Below are 25,099 nucleotides of genomic sequence, written 5' to 3'. Positions count from 1 at the left end.
TGTCGTTCGTCATGTGTAGCTTGGCCCGTTGTCTTCTGCAAATTAAGTGTATAAACAGAAGCTAACCTGCTCTTCAGAATTTTTAAATATAGTACATTTTGCCTCCTTTTGAATCTTGTGACTAGTAACTATATTAAAAAAGAGATTTATAACTGTTATAGGTAAGGAGGGGAAGTGGTCTGTATGGGTTTAGTGGGGCCAAAAATTTATTATGCAGAAGATTATGTCTAAAAATGCTTTCAAGTGACACAGTTAATCATGTATGTATTAATTCTGTGTTTGTTGAATTAATATCATTTTTAGGACAGATATCACTCCAGATGATCCGCGTTGGGTTGGAGCTTGGTGGGTAGCATTTGTTGTATGCAGTTTCTGTACGTGGCTTTTGGTAGCACCATTTTCATATTTTCCAAGGCGTTTGCCAGGTAAACAGGTTAACTAAATTTAAAGGGTGGCATAATTCTGGGAAAGCGGTATGGTTGATGGGCACACAAAGCAGGAACGTTGCTGAAACCAAGCCGGTCTGAATCTGGCTGGTGACTGAATGCGGAGCCTCCTGGGAATCCTGTGTGAACCACCTTGGGTTCTATGATGGAAGAATAGTGGGATAAACTCAGTCTAGCCCAGAAGACAGCCCCCTACCTTGACATGGCCCATCTAGCCACCTGGATCCACACCATGGTAACATCAAGACTAGACTACTGTTATGCACTCTATATAGGTCTCCCCTTGAAGTCAACTTGGAGACTCCAGTTGGTACAGAACACAGTCGGGCAAAATTAATAGCTTCCTGCACACATACATTCTCTGTCATGTCACCCGCCTTATAGAATGGCCTGCCTGATGAGGTTAGGAGCGGTCCCACTCTCCTAGCTTTCCTCAAACTATGCAAAACTGAATTATTCTGTGTATTATTTTATACACAGGTAGGAAGGCCATACTGTAAGAAAATGGTTCAGAAAGATGCTTTGGGTAAATAACAAGGGATGTGGACTATACTACTATGTACTTACTGAGTAGCTTCTGCATCATTTAATATGTCTAAATGCCTGTGCATCGTTTCAGCAATAAATCCCGTTTTCTGTTTATATTCAGATTTCTGCATTCCATACCCTATTGCATTGTTATTGAATATCTGAGTCATAGATTGTATTGACTCACATTGTTTAATATGCTTTGAGTCTGTGAGAAAAGTGACCTATAAACAATGCAAATAAATAATTCTGAAATGGTGAATGCCCAAGATGTACAACAGGAACTCCCTAAGGCTTTTTGTGTGAAAGGGACTGAGAAAAGGATTGCAGCCTGTGGGCCACATGTGGCTTCAGTGTCCCTATTTGTGATCCCCCCTGGCTGCTGCCACTGCTGCCATTGTTGTTAATAATACTAATACTACTAATACTAATAAATTTATTTTCACTTCATTTATACCCCACCTTTCTCCCCAATGGGGATCCAAAGCAGCTTACATCCTTCTCCTCTCCTCCATTTATCCTCACAACAACCCTGTTAGGTAGGTTAGACTGAGAGAATGTGGTGGCCCAAGGTCACCCAGCAAGCTTCGATGGCAGAGTGGGGATTTGAACCTGGGTCTCCCAGATTCTAGTCTGACACTCTTACCAGTATAACTCACCAATAACAGAAGTGTGCTTTAATTCATATTAAACATATTTGCCAAATATTTATTTATGTTATTTATTATTTACGTTATTTATAGTATTGGAATCAAAAAGTTCAGTGGAGTGGAGTGGTTATAGTGACAGACTAGGATCTGGGAGACCCAGGTTCAAATCCCCACTCTGCCATGGAAATTCACTGGATGACCCTGGGTAAGTTACACACTCTCAGCCTAATATTCGTCACAAGGTGGTTGTGAGGATAAAATGGAGGAGAGGAGTATAGTGTAAGCCACTTTGGGTTTCATTGTGGAGAAAGGTGGGGGTATAAATGAGTAAAAAAACAAACAGAAGAAACCAAATACTGCATTATTCTATGTGGCAGCTTGCAAGTTCTCTGAGGCTTGTATGTGGTATACTGTAACTACCTCCTGCCTTTCCCTGTGCAATTGAGTTGTTAAATGTGTCCTTTTGTTACATGCAAAACATTATTGCTTTTCTGATTATGAATTTTTGCTAGGTACGCAAAGAATACAAGCTGAAAAGATTTCAGAAGCACATGATGATGGAAAAGAACACAAGGACATGGGGAAGGATATAAAAAACTTTCCATGGACTCTCTGGGTAAAGTAATCAACAGATCCAAAGCCTTGTTTATAGCAATTTTGAATTAGTATTGGTTTTTCAGATTTCATATCTTGTGACATATGTGAATGAAGTGTGGAAGTAGCGCATATATAAATACAACCTTCTTATTTGGAGGAAAATGGCATCTCTCATGGATGGGTAATTCCTTCCATTGGGTGGTAGAGGCAGGAACTAAGTTATAGTTTCCTTCCTCCACCACTGGGAGGTGCCTTCTTCAGTTCATTTCCTGCCTTGGCAAGAAGAGCAGAGGGATTTTAGAGAGTTGGTGGTTAGTTTCATTCCACCTAGGGTTTGCATTCTCCCCCTTTCTAGCTTCTTTTCCTCTAGCTACTTTTAAACCTCAGAATTTCATCTTTTCCTTTTCCCTCCTTTTGCCTTCCTGGGCAAACAAACTAGAATCCTTTCCCTGCCCATTTTGGCATAAAATCTTTGGCCACCTCAGCTAACATGATGTCAGAGCTTCATCCATCAGACAGGGCCATTGGCTCCTCCAGAGAGGACCTCATATTGAAGCCACAGTGCCAGAGGGTCCTGCAAAAACCAGTGGCTGATCATGGTAGAGGGAAATCTCAGCTGCCCACCTCAGAAGTGGAAGCAGAGGGAAGGCCTGAAGGGTCTAAAAGAGCCGCACATCTGAACTGTCCCACTGGGGGTGGCAATAGGTGGCTCAGTTCAGTGGAGAGCCATGGATCAGCCTCAGGGGAATGGCCAGGGTGATGATTTCTTGATTACCAGGAAATTACCAAGGTGCCAAAGCAGACCAGTCTAGAGGGGGGAAAGAGCTATCCAAACAAGACTCTCCAGCAAAATTCTCCCTCTACTTCCAGCAATCCACACATGCATCAGACACTAGAAAATGATGTCGTTCAGAATTACTTTTACAGCACACACAAGGAAGCCATCCCTCCTGCAGCTCAGCTTGACTAACCAGGCCAGCCAGAAAAATTTCCTAATCTAACAGGTCATTCTCGCTCTCTAGGAGGGTACCCACATTCAAGGAAGGATGATAGGTTAATTTGATCAGATGATTCAGAATATCTGCCAGATAAAGAGGAAAGGGAGTCTCTGATGAGGAGATGCCTGTCTAGGACCTCCTCCCCCTGCACAGCCAAGGGCCGTTTTGCCCCAGAAGATCTTATTCCCTCAATTATCAGACCAATGAAAGTATTAGACCTCTCTAATAACCTCACAGGTCCCTCAAGAGGGGACTGCAGTTGATCCCTAGATGCAAGGAATCTGAATGTATATTCTCATTTCCAGAATTCCTCGAAGAAGAATTTAGAAAGGAATGGTGCTCCCCCACACCAGGCTCCTAAATTTCACTTGACACGTACTAAAAAATGTATTCTTTCCCTTGCAGTGGTCTTGATGTGATCCAATCCCTGTTAGTTGTTGGAACCGTGGCTGCCTCTGCCACATCCTGTCTGAGGGGTAGTGGTGGTGAAATCTTAGTTTTAACTTCCCACCAAGTAAGGACAATCGCTATGATTACTACTTATTCTGCACTGCTCTGTCTTTCTTTTCTGGTGACCAGCTTTTTCTCACTGTTCTATTTTCTGACATTCTAAATTGCTTGCTAAATTCTGTTATTAGTTTCACAGTGCCACAGAATCACTCCTTTCTAAGCTCTTTCTATAGAGAGTGTAAGCCTGCTTAGGATGACGTTAACAGACTATCAATGCATCCTTCAAGACAGCAGACAGCTGTGGGAGGATCTGGCTGGAGGAGGGTGCCTCCCAGTGGAGAGAAAGAAAACTAAAAGTTAGTCTCTGCCACCAAAACATGTTAAGAGGAATACCCTCCTAGAAGGAACACTCTCAGTAAGATTGGAGAATATTACAGCTCCTGGCCATTTGAAGTATGACAGCAAGGAATTAGAAGTAAATAAAATATACCCCTGTCATGCCTGCTCAATCTCTGTATTTGTAACTAAACTGTTTTATTTGGGGTTGCCAACTGTCTGGAGAAAAAAAAACGTGTTGCCTCTTTAATCGAGGCTTAATGGCATGTTATTTACCATGTGAAGTTATTTACCTCCATGCCATGGAAAGCTTCATGCCCATTTCCACACATTACACCTCTATTAAAAGGAGTGGGCATTTTTCTCCAGGCCTGTTGACGATACTTGTCTTATTTCAGGAGGCACTATTGATAGTCAGTGCTCTTCTCCAAAAGGTTAGTTTACCTTGTGAAGCTGCTGTGGACTTCCACCACTCAGCTGGCTACAAACCTGTTTCAAGCTGACTCAGCCCAAAGCCGCATCATCTTGATTTTTGAGTTTTGAGTAGCTGGTGCCTTAGACTTCTTTCTCAGACTGCCTGCTGCATCAGAGCAGGAAGAGAGGGAGGTACAAACACTGTTGCTGGGATGTGACATAGTACCAAATAAGGCTTTAGAAAGAGCACTTGCTATTGAAAACAGTTCAGTGCACAACATAGCAACAGAAGGTGGAGTTTGTGTTGAATTGTTGGGATGGTCAGAATTTGAACCAATTTGCACAGTTCCTTCTACAGTTCTCTCCTAGAGTGGATTATGGAATATATGAGCACAAACTTGTGAAGTATGATCACAACCAAGCAGAAAGTTGCTGTGATTATCACAAATAATGTACATACTGGATCTCAGTTTAACCCTTACATTATTAATATATTGTTGCTCTGGGCAACAGATAACTAACAACTGGGCAGATTGTCTATTCTGTGGCTAGTGCCTTGATGACAGCTGGTTGCTGTCCTGTTGCTGTGGAGCAGCAGACTGGATGAATGCATTGATTTGGATGAAATAATTCTGGGCCAACTGTGCTTATTTGATTTCTGCAAAAATGCTACATTGTTCTGGTATAGTACACAGGCAATGGCTTGCCTGTTAAATCTTCAAGAGAATCTTTCCCTTGTTTTGTGACAACATGACCAAGCATTATGTATTTCGGCTGCATTCAGATAGTGTTACATTTATGATTTATAAACTGTGGTTAACTGAACGCAGGTAGTCCAAAAATAGGTTTGAAGTTGGTTAGTGCAAACTGTGGTTTGTTGAAAGATCTGAATTCACAAGCCAGATTTTGTCGAATACACTACTCCTTGTACCCACCTGGGTGAGTGGTATTCTTTCTGCTGAGAGATGGGAAAGAGACAAAACAGACTAATTAAGACTTACACACAAACAAGTTATTACAGTTGTCTGGTACACTGAACAGAGCCTGTTGCACAAACTGTAATTTAAACATACAAGTTTTTCATGATCTCTGAATACAGTTGTTGTATTGTGTGCAAGGAATTTAAATGTAAAGATGTACTTTTGCACAATTTAATAAGATTTAAACATATCTTGGCTAACATGAGATTTCTTCAGGTTGCTCATGTTCAGAGAGTTTCTGGTAGGAAATAACAGAATTAAGTAGCAAAAAAGAGAACATGTGAAGAGTCATTCAGAAAACCAGGCTAGTACATTGACCTAAATGAAATAACTTAATTTAGTTTAGTTTAGTTGATGTTTAACCCACGCTCCCCACAAGCGGGCTCAGGATGGAGTACAACAATCATAAAATAGAATTACATAGCAAATTTTACAGTAAAATTCAACAATTAAAATAATATATACACGAAAATCTCAGATGGTCGGCTGCACATTCCTGCCCCCAGCATACAGAGAGGAAGGAGACAGACAGATGAGATGTAGTCTAATACTGGAGACCAGTGGGAGGCTCAATGATGGTCCTGACACTGGCCTCAACCATATGCCTGGTGGAACATCTCCGTCTTGCAGGCCTGCCGAAATGACACAAGATCTTAGTGGACTTGGATGTCTTCAGACAGAGAGTTCCACCAGGTTGGGGCCAGGACCAAAAAGGCCCTGGCTATGGTCGAGGCCAAATGAGCCTCCCTAGGGCTAGGGATCACCAGTAAGTTCTTATCCACTGAATGAAGTGCTCTCTGGAGCACATACGGGGAGAGACGGTCCCTCAGGTATGTTGGTCCCAGTTTGTATAGGGCTTTAAAGGTTAAAACCAACACCTTGAAATGGATCTGGAATTCCATGGGGAGCCAGTGAAGCTGCTGTAAAATTGGTGTAATATGTGTCCTGTATGGAACACCCATCAGGACTTGAGCAGCAGCATTTTGGACCCTCTGTATTCTCCGGGTCAGACCCAAGGGAAGCCCTGCATAGACCGAGTTACAGTAGTCCAGCCTGGAGGTGACCGTTGCATGGATTACTGTCATTAGGTCCTAGCAGAGGGCATGTCATTTATGCAGCATTGGCAAATGCACAATGGAGAATTAAACTCTTTTTCTTTGTTTTACTGTTTCCCAGAGCATGCTGAGGAACCCTGTGTTGATGTGTCTTGTAATCGCTGCTGCAGTAGAAGCCTTAGTTGCCACTGGCTTTGCAACATTCTTACCCAAATTTATCGAAAATCAGTTTGGTTTTTCATCTAGCTATTCAGCTACTTTAGGAGGTAATGAATTTGTCACTGAAAAGATTCTTGTTGAATGTATGAATGTACATTAGCCTAAATGAAATCACCCAGCAGACGGTATGTCCTTTATGCAGTATTGCTTTGCTATCTTTGATCAGACTTAATGGCTCAGAGTCTGACCTGCAACTGATTTTACCTTTGAATTGATCCCTGTTGTGGATCTGCCCTAGCACTTGCCTTGATTCTGGTTGTCATTTCTTACACTTTTATCTCCCCATGAGCTTGCTTTCTTACATCTCTGCATTGCCAGGGATAATATTTTAAGTAGAACCCATTTTTTCCACAAGATATTGAGGTTTGCTTGAACACAAACTCGGGTTGTTCGGCAATTTGTACAAAATCTTTGTGAAAGTATATGTGTGGAGAGTCTATGGCACATAAAATAGACAAGGTGATTGAGAGAATATCTAGCAGGAGCAAAACATGACATTGCAATTTGTGGTGCAATACAATGTAAAGAAAGGTTTCCACAGTGCAGCACTCAGAGATGGAAGGGAAGGAGTTAATAACTTCCTGGAATAAGAACTTGATTGACAGGTTGCTCCCCCCTCTCTCATTGGCTCGTCAGAATCACCTTCAGGGTGACAGTTGGTGCTGACAGGATTTTGCATTCAGTTAGGAATTGGAGTTTAGGGAGCTTAGAATGTGAGGGTCAGACAAGTATCAGTTGCCCTAACTATAACATCTGTGTTTTGAGGAATAATTCTAGTGGGGAAAAAAATCCAAGTATCAAAACCTGCACAAGCTGAAACACATCCAAGATGGAACTGGGTGTATGTTATTGGAAGAGTGAGTGGGTAGTGGAGACTCCCATTCAAGCCAAATGGATAGAGCTATGTCTTCTTAAGTGAAGAAGAAGAATTCCTGCCCGGTGTCCAGAAGAAAGTTTGGCTCTAAGGAGGACCCTGAGTCTGTTGTAAAGGGAAAACTGTGTTGAACTGATATCTGCAAATCTAAGTTTAAAAGGAAAGAGTCCAGTAGCAACTTTACTGTAGCATAAGCTTTCAAGAATCAAGTTCTCTTCATCAGATGCATGGAGGGTAAGAAGAAACTGGTCAGATATATAGGTGGAGAGGGGAGGGGGGAGTAGATGCAATCAGTCTTGATGAAATCTCTCAATGAGGACTTCAACAACTTTCACCCTACTATCAGCCTGAGCCTGGACCACTCTACACAACAGGTACACTTCCTGGACACTACTGTACAACTACATAATGGACAGATAAATACCACTTTATACTGGAAACCCACTGACTGATACTCATATCTACATGCCTCCAGCTACCATCCTAAACATACCACTCGGTCGATTGTCTACAGCCAAGCCTTATGTTACAATTGTATCTGCTCCAATGCTCTTGATCAGGACTCCCACTTAAGAGATTTACAACAAGCATTTTTGGGGCTACAGTACCCACCAAATGAAGTGAGGAAACAAATCGACAGGGCCAGACTGGTATCCAGAAACAGCCTGCTCCAGGACAAACCTAACGGAACTAACAACAGAACACCACTTGTTACCTATTGTTCCCAGCTCAAACCCATCCAATGTATCATCAGTGATCTACAACCCATCCTGGAAAAAGATGCCTCTCTCTCACAAGCCCTGGGTGGAAGACCTCTCCTTTCCTACAGACAGCCCCCCAACCTTAAATGACTTCTCACTTACAACCATGAATCAGCTAGCAGAGTCACCAGCACAGGTACCAGACCCTGCAACAGACCCAGATGCCAGCTCTGCCCTCATATCTACCCAGGAAATACAATTATAGGACCCAATGGTGTTAACTACACTATCTCTGGCTCTTACAACTGCTCATCCTCCAATGTGATATATGCCCTCATTTGCCAACAATGTCCATCTGCTCTGTACATTGGACAAACCAGCCAACCTCTGCACAAAAGAATAAATGGACACAAATCTGACATTAAAAATGGCAACACCCAGAAACCAGTGGGAGAACACTTCAATCTATCAGGACATTCCATCAAAGACTTAAAGGTCACTGTAGTTCAACAGAAACCTTTCAAAAACAGAATCCAATGGGAAGCTGCTGAATTGGAATTCATAAGTAAATTTGACTCAGTCAGGCTTGGATTGAATAGAGACTATGAATGGTTATCTCATTATCGGAAGTAACTGATTTCAGTATCAGAAGCAAACTGATCCCATTATCAGAAGCCACCGATTGCATCTACTCCCCCCCCCACCTATATATCTGACCAGTTTCTTCTTACCCTCCATGCATCTGACAAAGAGAAATGTGATTCTCGAAAGCTACAGTAAAGTTGGTTAGTCTTAAAGGTACTACTGGACTCTTTTTTATTTTGCTACTACAGACTAATACGGCTAACTCCTCTGAAGTTTAAAAGGGGAACTCTGTGAAGAAACATTGTTATTGAAACCAAAGTATTGAGCCAAACACCTCTCATTAATAAGAATTAAAAACATAGAAACTAAGCTTAAAGGAAACTGTTTTGCCTGAAACGTAAAGAGTATTCTGTTCTACCAGCAAGTTTTACCTCAGCACTTTTATTCCCTGACTGCCTTTATTCCATCCCTGCCTGTACAATAAAATTTCTGTTTCTTTTTAATATTATTCAGCCTCTAGTGAAATTTCATACACAGAAGAAGAGGGCTCCTGCTTTTTCCCCATCATGTTTTTGGGCTGGGCTAAAAAGCCAAAAATATAACTGCTTCTCAGGGTGGGACGAAAAAGAACTTTAAAACCACAACTAGAGACATACTACTTGAGGCTGCTCAGCCAAACCAGGAAGATCCATCACATTATCACTGAAATGTCTTGAAATGTCTTCAGGCTTTTTGTGTATGCAGTTTTGCAAAAGATGAAAAAAATGGTGCGGTGGGGGAAACTATTCCATTATCTGCCCCTATGCATTTCACTTGTGCTTCTTCAGAGGGACTTGTATAGTAGCATCCAGGTTTTTTTGACATTATGACAACTTTTGTCTTGAAGTTTAAGATAACTTACCCATTAGTTTCTAAATATTTTCTTTTTTAACGTTTATTTTGTGTCCACTTTACATTTTTTTGCATACAGTCTAATTGGGCTAATGTCAATGGCTGAAGGGCATTGCTTGCACAAATAACATATTGCACCCCCAGTCAGGAATAAAGAGGCAGACACAAGGCATTTGGGTATTAAAGGGTCACTTTTATTAAACCATTAAAAAACTGTAAATATGGCAAGGGATCTATCTGCAGTACAGATCAAGCCTGGCGTCCGTGCCAGGACTGCCGCCTTGACCTGTCTGGGAGAGCCCCACTGCCCTGGGTGCGAGCCATCCCTGCGCATGGCTGCAACCCGGTCAGCCAGGCAAATGAATCCACCCTTGAAGTTCCAACCACTCCGCCATACAGCCCGAGTGAAGGACTTTTACAGGGGGGGGGTCCCCACAGAAGTCTGCCCTCTCAGCTGGTCGCCATGAAGCCCACCAGCCGATTATGACGGACCCCAATCCCCCTAGTGGGGATAAGCCAAGGGTGCTTGCCGGCCCGCTCCCTTTTCCCCCAACTCTATCCTGCCACATGACCACCTATTTACAGCACCACCATAACGGGTTAACACAACTCAGTACACAGTGCAAGGTAGGCGAAAAACTCCTCTCCCCAATAGCCAGTGTGGGAAAAGGAGAAAAAAATCCTACTTGGCCCCAACAAACAGCGACCGGCTCTCCTGCACTGGTAAATGGATGGGAGGGTGGGCCGAGCGTGCAAAGCAAACTGGAAGGGCAAAAGGGGGCGGCGCTGCCTTGTAGAGTCTTAGCCCCGCCCCCTAAAAGCCCATGCTTTGCAAGGAGGAAAGAAGCCGTTTTCTCTTTCCGGGGCTGCAAAAGCGGCCCCCATCCTTACCAGCCTTCGACTGCTGGCTGGGAGGGCCGTATTAGCTCTTGATTGTATGGCTGCTATTGCTGGGTTGGTGACAGTGTCATTTCACTCAATATGGGGACACAGTTGGCACCAGGCTTTGTTTCAGACACCTGGATTGGTATCTAGTTCATAAAAGCTTGTACCATAACAAATTGATTAGTCTTTTGTAACTGTTTGTTATATAGTTGTGGTTTAACTTTCAGATAAGTCCTATAGATGGAATTTTTGAAATTTGCTTTTAAAATGTGTCACCATTTAGCTTTTCTTTAGCTGTTTTTTTTTTTTTAAAAAAAAAACCCTGTACCTTTTCTTTCTCTCCAGGAGTTGTCCTCGTCCCAGGAGCTGCTCTTGGCCAAATCATAAGTGGTACATTGGTTTCCAAGCTGAAATTGGATTGCAAAAACGTAATCAAATTCATTGCCATTACATGTTCAATAGCGCTTGCATTAAATTCGGTATTTTTGTTTGCCAAATGTGGAAATGAACCCTTTGCAGGTGTATCTGAAACATATAATGGGTAAGTATATCTTTAAGTGTTAACTACTTTGTTAAGCAATAGTCAAAATAATAATAATCTTATTTTGTGATATGTACCATTTTCTCAGTGTAAAGATGCTAAGACATGAAATACATCATAAAGAACAAACACATACAAGAATATATAAAGAACAATGAAGCCAAATCAGTTAAAGGTTGTATCTGTTTCTGGAATGAGATGTGAGACATATAGTCAATGTAGTCTTAAGCAGTGTTACACCCTTCTCAGTTCATTGAGTCAATGGACTTAAAAGGGCATAACTTTGCTTAGAATAGTGCTGAAAGAAGCAGAGCTTCAGAAACAAACAAGACATCTGGTGCCTGAGGCAGAAATTTCAAATCGTGCCTACTTGGTATCATGTAGGCATATGGTATAATAAATAATATCACTACATTGTGCTGCCCATTGCTGATACCTCTAAATGTGCTGCCTGAAGTAGACTGTCTGAACTCTCACACTGCCTTGTGGTGGGCCTACCCTACCTGTGTCAAATGTCATTCCATGGCAACGGTTAATCTCTTGACTCCTTATCCTGCTTTGAGAAGATTTTAACTAATGAGGGGATATAATATAATACCTAATGTTGTATTCTAACTCTCTTAACATAATTTCTTTAGTAGTTCACCGTGAGTTGGAAGGCTTGAAATAATGATATACAAATAGCACATGATGGAATTGAATTTTTTTTAAAACCAGTAATAGCACCGTGCAGTTAAATCTTGAGGGTGCTTAATGGCTGATCTTTTGAAAATCTGCCTGATTTTAGCTTAAATTTGTATAGATCTTGAAAGACCAAAACCCAGAAAAATATTTTTCTCACACATTCAGAAAATAACCACCACAAAATAACTTCAGTATTTTGATATTTCTACGTGAAAGCAGGACCTTTTTGGTAAAGTTTATGGACTAATATACACGAACAATTATAAATATGTGTCTCTGTCCAGGTTTCGACACACAGATATGCCTTACTGTGTGAACAAATGCCTGTTATGAAAGGACAAAATGTGTTTGGTACACAGGGTTAGATACACTGCTTTTAATTCTGCATGGTTCATCCCTAACAGCTTGATCCACCTAGCATGTTATCAGTATGTTATCCTTGAGAGGGCCTACCTATCAGGCTGCTCAAGGAGGTAGGGTTTCCCATGCTCAGTAGCTTGCACATGATTTTCTGTTGTGTTCTGGTTCCCTGAATTAGAGCCCTGGCCCAAGCCATTTATGACTAATCATAAAGTTGATTACATTGTGGAAAGAGTCAAAGGGGAAAAACACAAGGTTTGCATTTAGACAGTCTCAGGTTTAATCCTTGGCTTCTCCAGTTAAAAGGATCTTGGAGCAGCTGAGAAGAAAGACCTCCAAAGCTCTGGACAGTTGATGCCAGTTGGAGTAGAGGTTAATAGGCAAAATAGACCAGTGGTCTAACTGTAATGCAGATTCTTATTTTTGTATGAAATATCAAAGATAGTTTGCTAGCACCAGAACAATTAGAACTAAAATCTGGGCTGACATTTTGAATCTCTGATATTAACACTGAAAGATCAAATTGATAGTGCAATCCTGAACATATTTTTACCCTTCTAAACCTATTGATTCAAGGATTTAGAAGGGTGTAACTCTTCTTAGGATTGCCCTGTTTTCCATTTACTTTTTTGCCTTCTCTTTATAGAGATTAATAAATAAAGCATTATATCTATGACATTTATAAATATTGAACACTTATAATTTATAGTCAATGATTTGGAGTAGGTTCTTATGGAATATTTAAAAAAACCCTCATTTAATTCTCATTTTTCTATTTCAGGACAGGCATGTTATCCAACTTAACTGCACCATGTAATATGAACTGCCGCTGCTTGCGTTCAGTTTATTTACCAGTTTGTGGCACAGACGAAGTCCAGTATTTTTCTCCATGTTATGCAGGATGCAGCTCTGTTTCTATTCAAAAAAGTGGAAAGGTAGTTTCATACACTGAGAATGCAAAACTTTCCATGGGTCTCTGGGTTTGAAGAGTGTTGATAAAGATTCTGTTCTGACAATAACTATAACTACAGATTGAATTTGATTCTCACCAGAGGTATGGGGAGAGGGTTAAACTTCTTCCCTCCACTCCTGTGTCCTAACCTAATCACTTCCCTATTCTCTTGGTACAGTTGAGATTTACTCTAAAAACACCACACGAGCTACATTCATGAATCTTAAACTGGTGGTTCTGCTTTGACCCTAAGCAACAGAGGTTCTGTCCTGCATGTTGTTCTTCAGCTTGGTGTTAACGTAGTTATATTATTTATTTTATGTATTTATTCAGCTTATATACTGCCTCTTCACCAAGTCTGGTGTTCAAGGCAATTTACAACATATATATTAAATACAAATATTAAAATCAATAATACAATATTAAAATGAAATACAGACATTAAAAACCAATAACAGAGTAGAATACAAACATTAAAACCCATACATCTAAACAAACAGCTAAAAGAATGGTGCCGTCCCTAAACCCTACTCATGTCCATGGAATCTGGTGTGGGGAGTTCCCCAGGGTTCAATGCTGTCCCTGATTTTTTTCTTCATATATATTTTTAATGTAAATGTGTGGATTTAAAATGAAATGATCTGCTGCTTTGGAGATGGTTGTTATCCTGATAGCAACCAGCTATATATTTCACTGAGTAAGCCTCTAGATGATACTCTCTCTCCTTGGGCAATGTCTGGCAAGCTGGGGCTGAGGGAGAACAAGCTGAAAGTTAGTCCAACTCCTGACAAGACAGATGTCGTCAGTAAAGCTGGGGTTCTGGAGTGAACTGCACTTTCATTTTTAGGTGTGATGCAAATTTCTATGGCGTGTTCATTTAAAAGTTTAGAGTTATTACTGGACCCAGCTCTTTTGCCGGAGAAGCAGGTTTCCAATGGCCACAGCATGTGGTTTGCATTTATTCTTAGCCCATCAGTGAGCTCTCCTCTTGGATATGACTGACCTGTCCTCCTTTATACATGCTATAGTATCTTTAAGGCTCAACTACTGTAACAAACTCTACATGAAATTACCCTGGAAGACAACATATAAACTACAAATCAACTAATATTAATGCAATATACTTGTATATTGATAGGAGCAGCATGAGGAACTCATGTTAGCTCAAATTTATAATCAGTGCATTGGCTGCCAGTGTATTTCTGTGTATAGTTCAATTTATTAGTACTTACTTTTAAATCCATAAGAAAACCTATATACCCAAAGAAGAACTATGAATTGATAAAAGAATGCAGTCCTACAAATATTTTTTCAGTGCTCTGTTTCAGTATCATCTAACAAGGGATATATATATATATATATATATATAAATAAAACTTTCATTGTTGGTGGTTATTGTATGTTCCTGTTTATATCTTTATAGGTATACAGCAATTGCTCCTGCATTGTGAATCCTAAAACCGCATTTAACAATTTTACCAATGGGGCCATTACTGGGAAGTGTACATCCAAGTGTACAGCCCTGCCTGCATTTCTTTTCTTCTTCTTTCTTACAGTTGTTTTTACTTTTATGGCTGTTACACCAACAACTGTGGCCATTCTCAGGTATTTTTATATTGCTTCTGTCCCACTCTTAGAGCCTTATAAAATGTATTAAATCTCTGCATTTTAGAGAGGATCAGATTTTAGCAGGCTGGGATGGAGGATGTTTGGGCTGGCTAAGATTTTACATTAATTTACATTGTAATTGGTTAAAAACATTAGTATAATGGGATATTTTTAATAGTTTTGTAAATGCTACATTAGTTACTTATATGGATCTTAAGCTGCAACTTGTTCAGCAAAAAGTTATGTTTAGAGTATATGGACTAGAGATGGGCACGAACAGCAATACGAACAAAAAAAAAGCCATGAACAGCCCGATCTGCTGTTTGTGAACAAGCTGTTTATGAGGCCCCATTCTAAATGAACAGGTGGTTGTTGCAAGCCTAGTTCGTTGCTGTTCGTTGCTGTTCATCAAGCCAGACAGTCTGGCACCTGCAATCAATTCCCTTGGCAACTTAGGCAGGGATTGTCTGAACTCTGTCTGAACTCCTGCTGTTGCTCTGGAAACCCCAATCTAAGCCCAATTTAGCTTGATAGGCAGGTCTTCCTTTCAAGTGTGGAACTCCAAATTTGTTACAACAAGGGAGCAAAGACCAGCGGGGAGGGGGGCTTCCAGCTCTGACTTTGCAGACAGTGGAGAGACAGTTGCTGTTGGCATTTTGATAGAGTGAGTACATTGGAGCTTGCATTTTCTTTGTGTGTGGTGGGATAGGGATCTACCTCTTCACGTTCCAGGGCTGCTGCCAGGCTCTGGGCCAAGCTATTATTTATTATTGGTACTTTTCCAGCTTCCTGCTCAGGTAAGGTTTCTGTGAGTGGTGCGGTAGGGATCTATCCTTTCAAGTTCCAGGGCTGCTGCCAGGCTCTGGGGCCAAGCTATTACTTATTATTGAATCATAGAATCATAGAGTTAGAAGGGGCCATACAGACCATCTAGTCCAACCCCCTGCCCAGTGCAGGATCAGCCTAAAGCATCTCTGACAAGTATTCATCCAGCCTCTTCTTGAAAACTGCCAGTGAAGGGGAGCTCACCACCTCCCTAGGCAGCTGATTCCACTTTTGAACTACTCTGACTGTGAAAAAGTTTTTCCTAATGTCCAGCCGGTACCTTTGTGCATGTAGTTTTAGCCCATTGCTTCGCATCCTACCCTCTGCTGCCAACTGGAACAGCTCTTTGCCCTCCTCCAAATGACAGCCTTTCAAATATTTAAAGAGAGCAATCATGTCCCCCCTCAACCTCCTCTTCTCCAAACTAAACATTCCTAAGGCCCTCAGCCTTTCCTCGTAGGGCTCAGTCTCCAGACGCCTGATCATTCTTGTCGCTCTCCTCTGCACCCTCTCGATTTTGTCCACATCCTTTTTGAAGTGAGGCCTCCAGAACTGCACACAATACTCCAGGTGTGGCCTGACCAAGGCAGTATAGAGAGGGGCTATGACCTCCTGCGATTTCGACGCTATGGCCCCTTTGATACAACCCAGGATTGAATTAGCCTTTTTTGCCACCGCATCACACTGACTGCTCATATTCAGTTTACAGTCCACTCTTACCCCAAGATCCCTTTCACATATACTACTACCCAGAAGTGTATCCCCCATCCAGTATTTGTGCTTCTCATTTTTGTGGCCCAGATGTAATACTGTGCACTTGTCTTTGTTGAATTGCATCCTATTCACAGCTGCCCACTTCTCCAGAGTATTCAGGTCTTGTTGAATTTTAATTCTATCTTCTTGGGTGTTTGCTACCGCTCCCAATTTGGTATCATCAGCAAATTTAATGAGCAGCCCTTCCACTCCTTCATCCAGATCATTGATAAAAATATTGAAAAGTACCGGGCCCAAAACCGAGCCCTGCGGCACCCCACTGGACACCTCCCTCCAATCTGATGAAACGCCGTTGACCACCACTCTTTGAGTGCGGTCCTCCAACCAGTTCCCTATCCACCGAACTGCCCTATAGTCTACTACACAGTCTTCTAGTTTTCCCATCAGAATGTCATGGGGAACCTTATCAAAAGCTTTACTGAAATCCAGATAAATCACGTCAACAGAGTTCCCCCGATCCAGTAAGCTGGTCACTCGATCAAAGAAGGAAACCACGTTGGTCTGGCAAGATCTGTTAAGAACAAAACCATGCTGACTTCCCCGGATCACTGAGTGGTCCTTCAGATGCTTACAGATTGATCTCTTTAAAATCTGCTCTAATATCTTCCCAGCTACAGAAGTCAGACTGACCGGCCTGTAGTTTCCTGGGTCATCCTTCCTCCCTTTCTTAAAGATTGGGATAACATTCGCTCTTCTCCAATCTTGTGGCACATCCCCAGTCCTCCAGGAGGCCTTGACGATGATGGACAGGGGTTCTGCAAGTTCTCTGGAAAGTTCTTTCAGCACTCTTGGGTGCACCCCATCCGGCCCAGGGGATTTGTATTCATCCAGTGCAGCCAGATGCCTCTCCACTACCTCTCTGTCAATGTCAATTAGCCACTCAGGTGTCCTGCCACATTTTCTACTATCTCTAGATGTGCCTGAGTTCTTCAGGGAGAAAACAGAGGCAAAAAAGTCATTAAGCCTGTCTGCTTTTTCTCTGTCCTGCATCAGAGTTTCTCCATCTACTCCCAACAGTGATCCAATTGCCTCTTTTACCTTGTGTTTGCTTCTCACATATCTGTAGAAGTTTTTATTATTGTAGCGAGCCCTCCTGGCCAGACCCAGCTCGTACTGAGCTTTGGCCTCTCTGATGGCTGATCTGCAGTACCTAGTAACCCTCATATACTCCTCTTTAGAGGTCTGTCCTTCTCTCCATTTCCTGAACATTTCCTTTTTCTCCCTTAGCTTATTCTGGAGCTCTCTGTGCATCCACATCGGTTTCTTGGAGCCCTTACCATGTTTCTGTCTTGCTGGGATAGTGAGGGCCTGACCTTGCAAAAGCTCGTGTTTGAGAATGGCCCACCCTTCACTCGCTCCTTTCCCTTCCAGCACACTCCCCCACGGAATGACTCTCATCAAGCCTCTGAGTTCATCGAAGTTGGCCCTACGAAAATCTAACCTACGAGACTGGCTATGAACTTCCTTGGCTCCCCATAGCAACTGGAATTCAAGAAGGACATGGTCACTTCCCCCTAAGGTCCCCACCACCTTCATCTCATCTACCAATTCTTCCCTGTTGGTTAATATCTAGTATGGCCGAACCCCTTGTAGCTTCCTCCACCTTTTGAAAAAGGAAGTTATTGGCCAGGCCGGTCAGGAAATTGCGTGATTCATGACGCTTTGCTGAGCCTGTCTCCCAGCACACATCGGGGAAGTTGAAGTCACCCATAATTACAAGGTTCTGATGTCTGGATACTCTGCCAGTCTGTTCAAAGAGGGCAGCATCCATTTCTTCTCGCTGGTATCTTTCCTGGTGCCTGCTCAGGTCAGGTTTCTGGGAGTGGTGCAGTAGGGATCTTGACTTGGATGATGGCTGGAGGAGAGCCTGCTGGCCCCCACAAACAGCCAACCATGAACATGTTCATGAACAGGGCCATGTTCGTGGTTGTTCGTGAGTTCCTGTTCATGGATGGCAACAAACAATGAACATCATGTTCTGGTTTTTTTCTGTTCGTGCCCATCTCTAGTCCTGAGCAGAGTTGCATCCTTCTAAATCACTGAAGCCAATGCACTTAGAAGGGTGTAGCTGTGTTTAGAATTGCATTGTTAGGGCCTCAAGTATTTCTGTGGCAAGTGGCTCAGTGGCAGAGCATCTGCTTTGTATGTAGAAGTTCCCAGCTTTTATCCCCAGCAACTCCATTTGAAAAGATGCAGTGGCAGGTGATGCAAAAGATTTTTTGCCCGAGTCCTTGGAGAGCCACTGCTTGTCTGAGTAGACTTGGATGGTCTGACTCAGAATAAGGCAGCTTCCTGTGTTAATGAACTCAGTAATGCATTTACAATATTACAGAAAAAGGAAAGATTCATATTTATAAAGGAGTCAGAAACACAATTTCAAAAAATGATATCTACTGAGGAAATGCTAGATTATAAATTTGCTTTGGCCTCATTTTCTTAAACCTCAGTTTTGGTTTACAGATGTGTACCAGATATGCATCGATCATTTGCTATGGGTGTTCACATGTTGTTTCTACGACTCATAGGTATGTCTCTTTTATAGATATGTGCCCTAGGCAAATGCAGATGTTTCTCTTTCATGGGTAGAAATCTACATGAGAAATACTTTGAATCTTGATTGATTTCTGTCATTGTTAAATTTCACTGAACATTGGAAGTTTAATTTTAAAGTATACTTTCATGTGAAATCATTGGCAAGAATTTTGCAGAATTAAACATTACACCAGAGCAGTCTATATTGCCATAGTGGGTGGAGTAAGTGGCTTAAGGAAATGGACAAGCACTTGTGAATAAAGCAATATGCATATCCTAGTATGCCCTTCACCCACAAAATAAGATGGAAGATGTGAATTATGCAAGAGAGCAGATCATTTCTTGGTCAACAGCTAAACTGGATGCAGGGCCTGTAAAACGGAGATGTTCCACCAGTCCTATGGTTGAGCCATGGGCGATTTCTCCTTACTGGCCTTCCAGATAGGACAAATCCTGTTTGGTCTTCATGAATTACTTCTAAAATACATCTTCTTAATCTTTTCACCATTATCATTGTAAAAATCTTGTAATCCACATTCAATAAAGAGATTGGTCTATATGATTGGGTTGTTCCCTTCTTTATGTATTAGGGCTGCAGAGGCAGGCAATGGCAAACCACCTTTTGTTAGTCGCTTGCCTTGAAAATTTCACCAACTATGACTTGAGGGCACTCTCCACCACCAATCCATGTAGTATTTTGATCAAGTCTGTGGTTATGCCATTGCTTATTAATTTGTCTGACAATTCCTTCATAGAATCCCATCTTGATTGGTTGTACAAGGACATTATGTATTTCAATGATACCTTACGATGTCTCATATTTCATTTGATAAATATCATGTCATATTTTTGAGCTTAAATTGCTAATTCTTTATGTACTCTTCATTCTTTTGTAGGTACTATACCTGGACCAATCTTGTTTGGCGTAGCGATTGACAATAGCTGTACTTTGTGGTCTGTAGATAATTGTGGCAAAAGCGGAGCCTGTTGGGTTTACAATAACCATCTAATGGCCTATACATTAATGGGTATAAGTAAGTGGGTCTCATTAATATTTTATAATGGAAATACTCTAAATAGGTCTGGCCTGCATAATTGTATGAAGAAGTCCTCAAAGGAAAAATGGATGGAAATATTGAAAAGAGGTAGCTATTGTTATATCATCATTAAGCAAATCTGGAGATTCAAGATTCCCCTTTGCTGTTCTTTGGTTTAAAGGGGCAACAGCTGACACCCAACAGGCAGCTATCAAAGATTAGTTTGGCCACCAAATAAGATCAAGATCTTATGCCCTACTCTTCTTGCCTACACCTTCTGAAGTCAGGCAGGTGGCAGGTAGAGGCAGGGCTTCACCAGTCATCACTGTGGCTATGGAATATTCTCCCCATAGACCTATGTCTGGTGCCTAATCTTTTATGCTTTGGGCACCTGCAGTTGTGGTCCTTGCTAACCTTCTTTTAGGGCAGAATTTCCTTCACATTGCTGTTTTTCTCCCTAATTAATGTTTAGTTTTTGTTGATTGGCCTTCTCCATTTTATGTTATCGTATGTGCCATTTTTTAGATCCCTTCCTTCATTTTTATGCTGGTTTTATCTGCTACTTCATTGTTTATTGCTTTTAAATATTTATTGAATTTCTTTGTTTTTACCAATTGTATTGTAAACTGCTTAGTATATGAAGAAATGGCTAATAAATTGTTTAAATAAATAGAACCAATGATACATATTCAAATTCAGAGCCTCGCTACAAGTGACATCTTACACGTGAACGACACTTGATCATTTTTGCAAGTCTTTCTGGGAATCGAAGTCCGTCTCCCCCACCCCTTTTCTGTTCCTTCCCCTCTCTGTTAGAATGGCTGCCTGAAGAGACAGAGAAAGCCTACGGCAACACCAGCTTTTGCAAATCGTCTTGCTGGGGGGTGGGGGATGCTCTGGAGAAAGCTGACATGTCCGTGAAGTCCTTCCTCTCTCTGTCAGAACTGTTAGAATTGCTGCCTGAAAAGTCAGAGAAAGCCTGTTTTTGCGAATTGTTCCTCCAGTCACAAGCCTGCTCTCAATGATCTTTGGGGGCGGGCAACTGCAACTTTCTCAGCTTTCTCCAGAGCATTCCCCCCCCCCCAGCAAGACGATTAGCAAAGTTGCAGCTGCCCGCCCCCAAAGATCATTGAGAGCAAGCTTGTGACTGGAGGAACAATTCGCAAAAACAGGCTTTCTCTGACTTTTCAGGCAGTGATTCTAACAGTTCTAACAGAGAGGGGAACGACTTCACAGACATGTCAGCTTTCTCCAGAGCATCCCCCAGCCCCCAGCAAGACGATTTGCAAAAGCTGGTGTTGCCGTAGGCTTTCTCTGTCTCTTCAGGCAGCCATTCTAACAGAGAGGGAAAGGAACAGAAAAGGGGTGGGGGAGAGGGACTTCGGTTCCCAGAAAGACTTGCGAAAATGATCAAGTGCCGTTCGCGTGTAAGATGTCACTTGTAGCGAGGATCTCAGATTGAGCACCAATTTAGGCACTGCTGAGTTTGCTGAAACAAAAATGGCAGACAGTGGGGAATTCTGAAAAAGTGGAAAACTGATGGTTGCTGCTTGTATTATTTTTATAGTTAGAAGGATGTAACTCTCCTTAGGATTGCACTGTGAATGTACACTTGTCTCTCAGTCCCATGAATTCCAATGGGACCATTCTGATTTAAAGTTGACAACAACTGATTGAGCAACAAATAGTGCAATTCTAAGAACATTTTCCTGGGAGTAAGGCCTATTGGATAGGATTCTGAGTAGATCTGCTCAAGGTGGTAGTGCAAAGCTATAGTTGAGGTATCCACTGATAAAACTCAAGGGGGTGGTGGTGGTGGTTTATTTTATTTTTTATTTCTGCCAAGTTTTTCAGAAAGATCTCCAGAAGGATTTAGCTTTATTTATTTTGAAACTTTTGTTGAATTACTTTAATGTAGGTTAATCAACTAAAGGTGGGCTAATTGTCTTTGATGAGAATCAGGGCTAAGGCTATTTTGTGGTTTGAGGCTCTTCTGCTCATTATGAACGTAGATGATAGTCCTGGCTTGTTTATGGATCATATTGTATACTTAATTGTGATGCCTTGATTGCAGTGATGTTTCTTTGAACCACCCTGAGTTTTTCTTGGAAAGAGAAAGGGGTCTGTGTTAAATAAATACACAGATATTTTTTTTTCTTTCAGGTGCAACTTGCAAAGTGATTTCCATTGCCTTCACTGTTATAGCCTTTGTCTTATATAAGCCTCCACCAGTTAAAACTTCTGCTTCACAGAAGGACATTGAAACAGAGATGAGTGTACAACTGTAGCATAATGAATAACTAAAGCTCTCACAGAAACTCTCAAAAATTGAAGATTGAGAGTCAGCTTTTTAAAAACACTCCAACTAGACCTACCGAGCCTGAACAATACCAGCACTGGAGCAGATCTTGAATAATCCTCCTATTTTTTTAAAAAAGTAAATATGGCTGTAAGATTTATTACAATGATTTGAAACACCAGTTCATTCAAACAAAATAACATGGAACATTCTAGAATAAGAAATGGCACTTTTTAAACCTTTCTGATCAACAGAGCTAGCCTCTTAGGCTAGTCAGTTCATTCCATTGCCCAATTCAGGTACTCAGCAATCCCTCTAGAAGCATGTGAACCATCAGTGGGCTCATGTCATTGCTGATTTCACAGGGAGGTGCTTCTTCCATGAAATGACAGCTGGGGCCATCCACACAACCAGTACAGATGTACATATCATGGCAGCTGCATGTGGAGGGACTAGATCACAAATGATTGTCCCCCTACAATCCCTGTGGGTTTCAGACTCAGCAGGGGCCCATAAGTGGCTGTATATAATCTCATGGCAGGTAGGAGACATTGGGCTGGGATAGTATAGTGGATTCAAGTATTAATTTTTCATTGTTTAACCTTCTGACAATATTTTCAGCAAACCTACAAAATATGCAATTTTTGTGCTAATAAAGCACAAGCTCAAAGTTCTGCAAATATATTCATGCAACTATTTCTTAAGGCATGAATGTGGATTAATATTTACATTCCTTTACATGTTAAAAGAATTTTTATCTTATAAACTTTTCTTAGACTATCCACATTGTCACCCCCCCTATTGTTCATGATTTTAAGCAAGCTCACCTCTTTTGCTGATCTTCAGATTTCACAAAATTTCAGTACTTTGATCTTGTAGAAACTGGGTATAATTATACAACAGTTGGCTGCTGTATTCTCACTCTTAAGCTTTACATATGAAAATCACTTGAATGAGTCATTAGTATTTTTGAATCCTGTATTCCTGTATTTGTGACTGATTCACATGTGGTCAGCTGCTCTGGCAGATGTCTCTGTTGTATTACAGGATGTACGCTTTCAAAAAAAATGTGGTCACCAGAGTACTGACTCATAATGGAAATTTCTGTGATTATAATCTTTTTTTTTTTTTGCCAATGCTCTAGAGAAAAGATCTGTTTCCCCCTTAGCTCTAACTGTGCACAATAGTTGGAAATATTGCTCAGGAGATTCCTCATTATTATTATCTGGGATTGTTGGCATCCATGTATTGGTGGCTTGAATCCTGTGGTAAATTTTTGCTATTACAGGAGGTGGTGGATTTTAACTGTCTTACTGCAGACCCTTCCCATACCTCTCATCCCCCCCGCCCCCCAGTATTTCAGTAACTATCGTGGGCTACAACTGCAAGGGGAAATGAAAGAAGCCCCATTCCACTAATGGAAATGCCTTTGTTATATTTATTCCTGCCTCAATGGTCATGAAACAAAACTGCTGTTTGGGATACAGATTGTGGAACAATGATACAACTACCATGTTTCATAACTCTGCTTGCCTGCTTTTACCAGAGTGTCACAAAGTGATCTCTGGGATTAGTAGCTACAGAGGGGTGCTGAGGGAATGTACCATAAGCTCTACATTTGGAAGCTAATCATTAGGATATCTGTCACATAAGCACAATACTGTCCTGCTGCTTCTTCGTAAACTTCTTCAGTTTTACTGCTTTGTGTCAATGTTTTGATTACTTAACAGCAAATCAACTTTCTGGTAATATTCAGTGCAAACCAGTAAACCTTGCTATATGTGTTTTCATAATGCAAAGACATCTGCAGGGTAAGAAAACACTGACCGATATGTTCTCAGTTTTTAATCTGTATGTTCCATTAGTATATTAAAGGACTTCAACTGCAGATATTGAAAAACTTTCAGAAACACTTTTTTGTTTCTTCATAAATATAAAATGTATGTTCTGTTAAGCAAATTATTACATTTATAATTCTCTTAAACCCAAAGACCGACCACAATCCAGAAAGCCCATTTATGGGTATCCAAAGCATTGTACAAGGACATCATGGAGTTTAATGTCTTTTAATGAAGAAAGCCCTTTGATGAACTTCTCAGATCCCTCTGTCTCTGGCTGCCACAACGGGTGAAGAATACTTTATTTTGCTGTGCTGCAGTTCCTTTCATCGAACTGGCACACACAATTCTCCAAATCACAGCTAGCTGACCGATCGTCTGTGCCTGTTTTTGCACAGTTTCCCCCAGAAATCAATGAACTCAACATTTTATAAGAGTTTGTATGCAGGATTGGAAGCAATAATCTTTAGATTATATCCTAAAGGACACTGTCAAGAGATTCCAGTGCAAACCACCATCTCCCACCAAGTGTGCCTAAGATCTGTGTGGTTATGGTTTTGTCCATTGCAAGTTACCAATATGTCTGAAATTGCTGCTGAGATGCCAGTTTTTTTGCACTATTTGTTGCATGAATGAATGTATTTTAAAATCCTAATATATAACTCGGTGCACATATACCAAAACAGACTGAATTCTTGTTGGCTCTTTCTGTTTTTGAACAATATTTTTAATGAAAGCAAGTATTTATTTTAGACAGTTATCAGAACATATAAATGACTCATGAAATGTATTTTATTAAGACATTCTTTTTAAATACTTGAATTAAAGCTTCTTCCACCAAATCTAGTTTTAATTTGTTTTTATTGCAGTTGTTATCATTTTTGATGGCTGAATAAGACTGTATGATTTAGCTTCATTTAAAATTTTATATCAAATGCTGTTTCAACATTAATTCCAAAGTACAAGAGATTTATTATTATTATTATTATTATTATTATTATTATTATTATTCAATTTTTTGCCCACCCTCCCCGCGAATG

The 25,099-nt window shown here is 41.0% G+C and overlaps 1 protein-coding gene across 1 annotated transcript in view; it reads left to right on the top strand.

The window, feature by feature from the left end:
• Positions 1-24,886, top strand: part of SLCO4C1 (solute carrier organic anion transporter family member 4C1) — a 51,134-nt gene extending 26,248 nt beyond the window's left edge. The window contains exons 5-13 of the mRNA XM_054986775.1: positions 304-425; positions 2,137-2,240; positions 6,576-6,720; positions 10,955-11,150; positions 12,976-13,129; positions 14,570-14,751; positions 18,814-18,878; positions 19,782-19,919; positions 22,086-24,886. Of these exons, the coding sequence (XP_054842750.1) occupies positions 304-425; positions 2,137-2,240; positions 6,576-6,720; positions 10,955-11,150; positions 12,976-13,129; positions 14,570-14,751; positions 18,814-18,878; positions 19,782-19,919; positions 22,086-22,210 (1,231 nt within the window). The 3' untranslated portion in view covers positions 22,211-24,886. The remainder of the gene's footprint in view (positions 1-303; positions 426-2,136; positions 2,241-6,575; positions 6,721-10,954; positions 11,151-12,975; positions 13,130-14,569; positions 14,752-18,813; positions 18,879-19,781; positions 19,920-22,085) is intronic.
• The last annotated feature ends 213 nt before the right edge of the window (positions 24,887-25,099 follow it).

This window comes from Eublepharis macularius, chromosome 8 (assembly GCF_028583425.1).
Source record: "Eublepharis macularius isolate TG4126 chromosome 8, MPM_Emac_v1.0, whole genome shotgun sequence".
NCBI classification, from domain to species: Eukaryota; Metazoa; Chordata; class Lepidosauria; order Squamata; family Eublepharidae; genus Eublepharis; species Eublepharis macularius.
This window is presented reverse-complemented; position numbering and strand designations above follow the sequence as displayed.